Consider the following 6489-nt stretch of genomic DNA (forward strand, 5'->3'; position numbering starts at 1 on the left):
TTAGTAGGGGGTTTTCCCCCATCGGGTATTTGAAATAGGCATTTCTACTTCGAGTGAGCTCTCTAACACGGACCTGGTTAAAACAACATATGTTAAACCTTCCGCTGTCGAATCGTGACATAAAGTTCTGAAATAGAGATGATCATAGAAAATGTGAAATATTTGATAGGATCCGTTTCGGGGATTCGACATAAAGTTCTTAAGCGAAATTAACATTTAAAAAACAAAATTAATTGGTAACTAGAAGTCTGGAAGCAAGAAAATGCTTGTTTGCGCGTATTAATATAATGCATATAATATGTTCAAAAAATATATATAATGCATGCATATAATATAATTTAACTTAATTTAATACTAGAATAAATTGATAATTAAGTCCTCCATTCAGAAGCTTTTCTTTGATCACCTTGCTAACCTACAAGCCTGCAATTGACTTCGTTCATTGACTTCCATTTTAACACATCTCCCTTTTCTATTTTCATCAATATCAACCGCGTTTATCTATCGATATAATAAAACAAAATTTAAAAAAAATATATTCGATACATGATGCAATTAATTAAACGACACATGTGTTGTTTATGATAGTGTACATTACAATTAAAAAAAGAATTTTGTTAACGACAACCTGTCAGTATAAACTATTTATATGTATTAAAATTTGTACTTTATTAAGAGAAAATCCGGAGGTAATAAAGTAGTTATTATGCGTGTCATAACCTCATAATGACTGCCACAATAGTTATGAGTTTTGAATATATGATAGAATTTAACTTCAAGCTATTTACAAAAATATTACATCCTCAACTAAGGCGATGCCTATTCGTTAGAATTTATGTATCTCAATACTGGCATAAATCCCATAATGGCCACAGAGGTTAATCTCTTATGACTCTAATTTGTAAAATGAGTCGTCTTGAAGTTAGTCTGCTTAGAAAAACAGTAGAATGTAAAACGAGTCGCCTTGAAATTAGTCTGCTTAGAAAGGCAGTAGAAGTACTCAAGCTTGTAAGTGGGATAAAATTACTTCAAGTCATTTCTTGTCAACCTCACTAAACGCATCTTGTGCAAATATTATATTTCATGTGCACACAATGTTTAAGTCACCTGTCACGGTAAAAAAATATGTAACGCCTTAACATGCTTTATTTAGACCAACATATGAGATATTCTAAATAATCTGATTAAAACTTGAATCCATAGGTGACCCAGGGCCCAAGTAGGGCTTGTTGCTACATAATATAATTTTACAAGAACATAAATCTAAAGAAAAAAGAAAAAAGAGAGAGAGAGCTCAATCTATTGTACAAAGAGTCCAAGATGTGCATCTGTTAACCCAAAACAAGACGTGGGCCTAACTAAAAGCATAAGATTTTAAGAACAAGACTATAACACAACGCACATGTACTTCGATACTGGCGTTAATGGATTTGATGCATAAGCATTCCATTATGACTTTAACACACTAGAAAAGTATCACCAAGTATCAGCGCGATGTGACGATGTAATAGCAACGGTGGTAGCGGAGGAGATTGGTGGTGATGATGGCGATTAATGTAGGTTATATATTGATGTAATGTGGTTTTGATTATGACTTAAAATTGTTCAACAAAAACGAGTCTTGTTTTATAATTAATATATATATAGAGAGAGAGAGAGAGTATGGGGTTGTTATGCATCCAACATGGGTGAAAAAACACTCACATACTAATATTTTAATATTTTAAATAAAAGTTCCCCCCCCCCCCAATGATTTTTATGGTTTTAAAAAAGGTATGTGAGGGGTTTTTCATACAACTTAGGTGCCTAACAGCCTCATATTCCTTTTTTTCTCTCCACATTTTCATCCTAGGCTTGAACCAGTTAGGTAAATTGAACATTGCGTTAGTAGTTGACAAATAATCATAATATTGCTAATTACAAAACGTAAGGCTGACAATTGGCCGGGTTGGCAGCTTCTGGTTAGCTGTTTGAAAATATCCAACTTGAACCTGACCAGATATCAAAGTCGGCTTGAAAAACTTAACCCTAACTCACAACATGTCAACCTAAACACAACCCGTCTACCTGATTAGAACAAGTTGTCAGGTAGATTACGTGTTAAACAGGTCAAATGGGTTGAAGGGTAAATCAAGTTGGTGCATTGACAAGTTACGGGTTGGAGTTTAAATTAAAGATAGATACAACGAGTATAAATGCAGTTCCAATCAATTGAATTACAGTGAATAGTTTTTACTCATAAAATACGTTTGTATAAAGATACTGTTATTTGTTGTATGTCAATTGAAAATTTTGTTGCAAAAAAGTCTATCCAAAGTAAACGGCTTAATAAATAAACAGCCTCGTAAATTAAGTCGTAATTTTATGTATTATATCTAGCACAGTAGCACTACCACCATTCAGCCAAAACATTGTTTTTTCTTTTTTTGAACATTAACAAAACATTGTTTTATTAAGTCTTAGCAATCACCACCCGATTCTTTCTTCTTCTTATTACCTCATAGATAGCAAATTCGATTCTTTGTTTGAAGAAAAAGAAAAGGAAAAAGCATCTGACAGATTTTTGTATCAGAAAAAATATATATATCTTAAGGGCCTGAATTGGGCCAAAGAAAGCTGATAGATTGGGCCACATAGGAAGGAAGGATAATCTAACTTACGCAAGCAGAGATCTATAACTCGTACAAAACTGAGAGTGTGCTGGCAGCTGCTTACCACAGCAATCTATCTCGGAATAAATGTCTTTGAAATCACAGCCGTCCAAAACCCACCATTTTCCAGCCACTCTGTCATCCACTTTCATCAACAACTTTCTTATTATTATTAGTCACTACCTTCCAAACCTTTACTTAGAAATTCATATATATACATTTATCATATACACAGTACACACACTTCCTCAGCGAATAACCCACCAAATTTTTTGACATTACTATCCAAACAGGTCATTTGTACTTTTTTCAATCATATATACTATTCTACAATCTACACCCACAGTTTCTCACTAGTTGCCATTTTGCCCCTCCATCAAAAACATGCCCAATTCTCACCCATACTTCCAGAAAACACTGTTATTCATCTAAGGCTATCTCCAATGCTAAGGACGCCCTTAGGCGTCATTGACCTGCCACATCATATCCTTACAAATCCTTACACATCTTCATAAATCCTTAAAATCCTATAATTTTATCTCTAATCATACAAACATTCTTACATATCCTTTAACTCCACTAAAAAAAATATAAGTTAGGGCACCTAAAGGCATGCCCTTGGGTAAGGGCATGCATCAAAAAATTTTAGATTTGGACAAGCTTCAATCGCAAAGGATATCCAATGGCACCTAATTAAAGGCGCCCAAAGGCGCCCAAAAACATCCCCATTGGAGATATATGTAAATACTATTTAATAAAGCATTTACCGAATACATTATTTTAAGAATTTACCTACGCTGCCTAGGCTATCACCATGTTATGGTGGGGTGTTGCCTTAATCGAAAACTATGTCTATCAAACAAAAAAAGGTAACTCCGATACAACAGCGTTACCTTACCTTTCTGCCACCACCAAATAGAGATTCTACAATCGCGCCGGTCTCTTTCACAACCTAGAAAAACCATCTTATATGTAAATTTATGAAGACGAAGGATACACCACTACTTCTATCTCGTACACCCACTTACGCATATGTTACAACGCCCGATGTATAGAACCATAAAACATTCAGTACTGGAAAGACCGAATGGACAAAAAGAGGGCTTTTAAAAATTAGTGGCGTACGACTAAAATTGTGTACAACTATATATCATCTAATGTAAATTTATATCTGCGCTACGAATAAGGCTAAGTTTCGACTATGTTGTGAAATATGACTAATTCAACTTGCAATGCATTAAAATTGAAAGAAATACTACTCTCCAATCTCTAGCAAGCCTGCCAGATCTATCTTAAGAAAAAGAAAGCTAACATTCGAAATTTTTGAGCAAAAGACATGTGATCAATCATCACAAGATGCATGTTTGATGCATAAAGTTGTACCAACATACTTCAAAATGCATATCTATAGTTACATCATATATATTACATGATCTTAAGACCAAATTATGCTCAACTAACAATCTTTTCAAGCATCCAACAAACACAGCCTAAGTTTCCAAATGTGCAATAAGCTGCTACATCTATGGTAAAATGCAAACTTCTTAACATAATTGTATACAAAGATCCTAAAAAAAACATATTAAAGAAACACTAATAAAGTCCCAAACTTTGTGAATCAAACTAAATGTTTCATTCAATGTAACTTCAATTTTATTTAATAAGCAAAATAATAAATTGAAGAACAATGTAGATAGAAAGAAATGAGTAAATTAATCACAAACAAATAAAATAAAAAAATCTAGAAATGTTTCATCAAAATAAGAAAAAGAAACTTTTTTCCTTTTCCATTCAATAATTTATAGAGTAATTAAATTATAAGTAAAAATGAAACCAAAAACTCATACAAATGATACATACAACAATCCTATACAAAATAAAACAACAAACCGTACATTCACCGCCGCGGCCGAGTTGATATCCTCTCGTGGCGCCGCGGCCGGTCCATACAACGCCGCTTGCATAACCGGCGACGGTGCCCCACTAATTGGAGGTGCATTTTGAAGAACTTGTGCATTTTTCCCAAAAATCTCTTTAGGTAATAAAACCCTAGAAATCCCAAAAATCGCAACAGGGTTTTGATCGAAAACCGTTTGAGTAACCGAAGCTATAATAATTCCTGTATTTATAGCCACAGAGCCATTCACACGGGATATATTTAATGTAAAACTACCCGCCCCTTTATCCTCAGTAGCTAAAGTGGGCTGTACAGGATTAACTATTGATTGCAAAGACCCAAGAGGATAATATGAATGTAAAACATGAAAGCGTAAAACATCCGCTTTTTTATCTGCCGGTAACGACTGAAAGTTAGCCGTTACCGGCAGATCAGCAAATGCATCATCAGTAGGTACAAACAACGTTATTCCAGCACCTCCTTCATCGGACTCAAATTCCGACACGACTCCGGATGCAGTTAACATAGCAGCCGCCACATTGAAATTATGTCCATCTATTAAAGCTTTACTTATATTTAACCCTAAAGGCGGCCGGGTTTCTGAGGCTAATAGATCGAAACCATAGGGTATGATTAATGAAGTGACAGTATATATACTTACATTATATGGAGAATTTAATATTAATGAAATAATCGTGGCGTTATTTGGTGGCTGTGAATATGCGACTGGTGACGTCACAGTTGTGATATTTGTAAAATGGTTATTAGTAATATTGACATAACCGAAGTTGTTTGTTGCCCGGCCGGTGGTTTGGAATAAGGTGGTGATGAGTTTGCCGGACGGTGGGAAGCGGCGGAGGTCGTGGAGGGAGAGGTATTGTAGCAAGACATGGTAGCGGATGACGTCAGCGATGGAAGATGGGGAACGGTGGAGGAGAGGGGAGGAACGGAGGATGGAGTTAGGGACGGCGAGGAGAGTTAGGGAGGTACGGTCAGTGATGTCGGCGGCGACGTTGGTGGTTGTTAAGAGCGATGAGAAATCTGAGAGATCTGGGTATGGGGATAAGAGGCTGGTGATGTTGACGGCGGCGGTGGTGGTGGTGATGGTGATTAGAAAATATAAGATGATTGTAGGGGTAAAATGGGAAAGTAAAAAAAGGGAATGATGAAGAGAAAGGGGAGTGCTACTGCTAGCCATTTGTGTTTTTTTTAAATAAATAATATAAAATTAAAAATTAAAAATGAAAGGGTAAGGAAATGGGATGGCTAGAAAGAGTATAGTTTTGGTGTGAGAGTGATGGGAGGTGATGGTGTTGTATGTGAATGTGAATGATAATAGATTATGGTGATGATGATTTGTGTGATAGATGCATATACATTCTTGAATTAATATCATTTAAATATAAGGTCCATGTACTTGTGGAATAGTTTATTTACACCAACTACTTTTCATGTTTTTTTCTTTTCCCTTTTATTTTTCTTAACTTTCCATCGATCAACAATGATCTATCTCACCATACAAAAGATATAAGATTTATATAGTTTTGTATCTTTATTTATAGATAGAATTGACTTTGAAAATCCCCCGGCTTTCTCTTTTATAAAATGTAAGTATCGAAATTAATTCTGTTTAGGTTTTTTAATTTTTATTTATTTAACCATGTTGGAGGTAATTTTAAGACCGAAATTTTACTTATACAAATTACACAAGTTTTTTCATATTGGGAAACACATAAATGCGTTCGAGCACTTATATTCGTTTAAAACATATAAATTCGTTCGGTGGTCAACAAACTTAATGGTCTTGTAGAGGTAATTAAATTTAGAAATTGAATAAATTACTCTTAATATTTTATTGATCAATCATAAGTTCATAACATTAAAAGAATAATTTGCGGGTGTGAACACCTAACAACAAAAGTATTATTACAAGACTATGTA

At 34.6% G+C, this 6489-nt stretch overlaps 1 protein-coding gene across 1 annotated transcript; it reads right to left on the reverse strand.

Moving 5' to 3' along the window:
• Positions 1 to 4401: 4401 nt before the first annotated feature.
• LOC122592899 (fasciclin-like arabinogalactan protein 4) lies at positions 4402 to 5905 on the reverse strand. Its single transcript, XM_043765224.1, has one exon. It carries the CDS (start codon positions 5744 to 5746, stop codon positions 4493 to 4495), a length of 1254 nt encoding a protein of 417 aa, XP_043621159.1. The 5' UTR covers positions 5747 to 5905; the 3' UTR covers positions 4402 to 4492.
• Between the last annotated feature and the right edge of the window lie 584 nt (positions 5906 to 6489).

The sequence above is a fragment of the Erigeron canadensis genome, chromosome 3, assembly GCF_010389155.1.
Source record: "Erigeron canadensis isolate Cc75 chromosome 3, C_canadensis_v1, whole genome shotgun sequence".
NCBI classification, from domain to species: Eukaryota; Viridiplantae; Streptophyta; class Magnoliopsida; order Asterales; family Asteraceae; genus Erigeron; species Erigeron canadensis.

Bases quoted from the DNA above. Each gene is read 5' to 3' on its own strand.
- LOC122592899 (XM_043765224.1), bottom strand. From the start codon at position 5,746: ATGGCTAGCAGTAGCACTCCCCTTTCTCTTCATCATTCCCTTTTTTTA.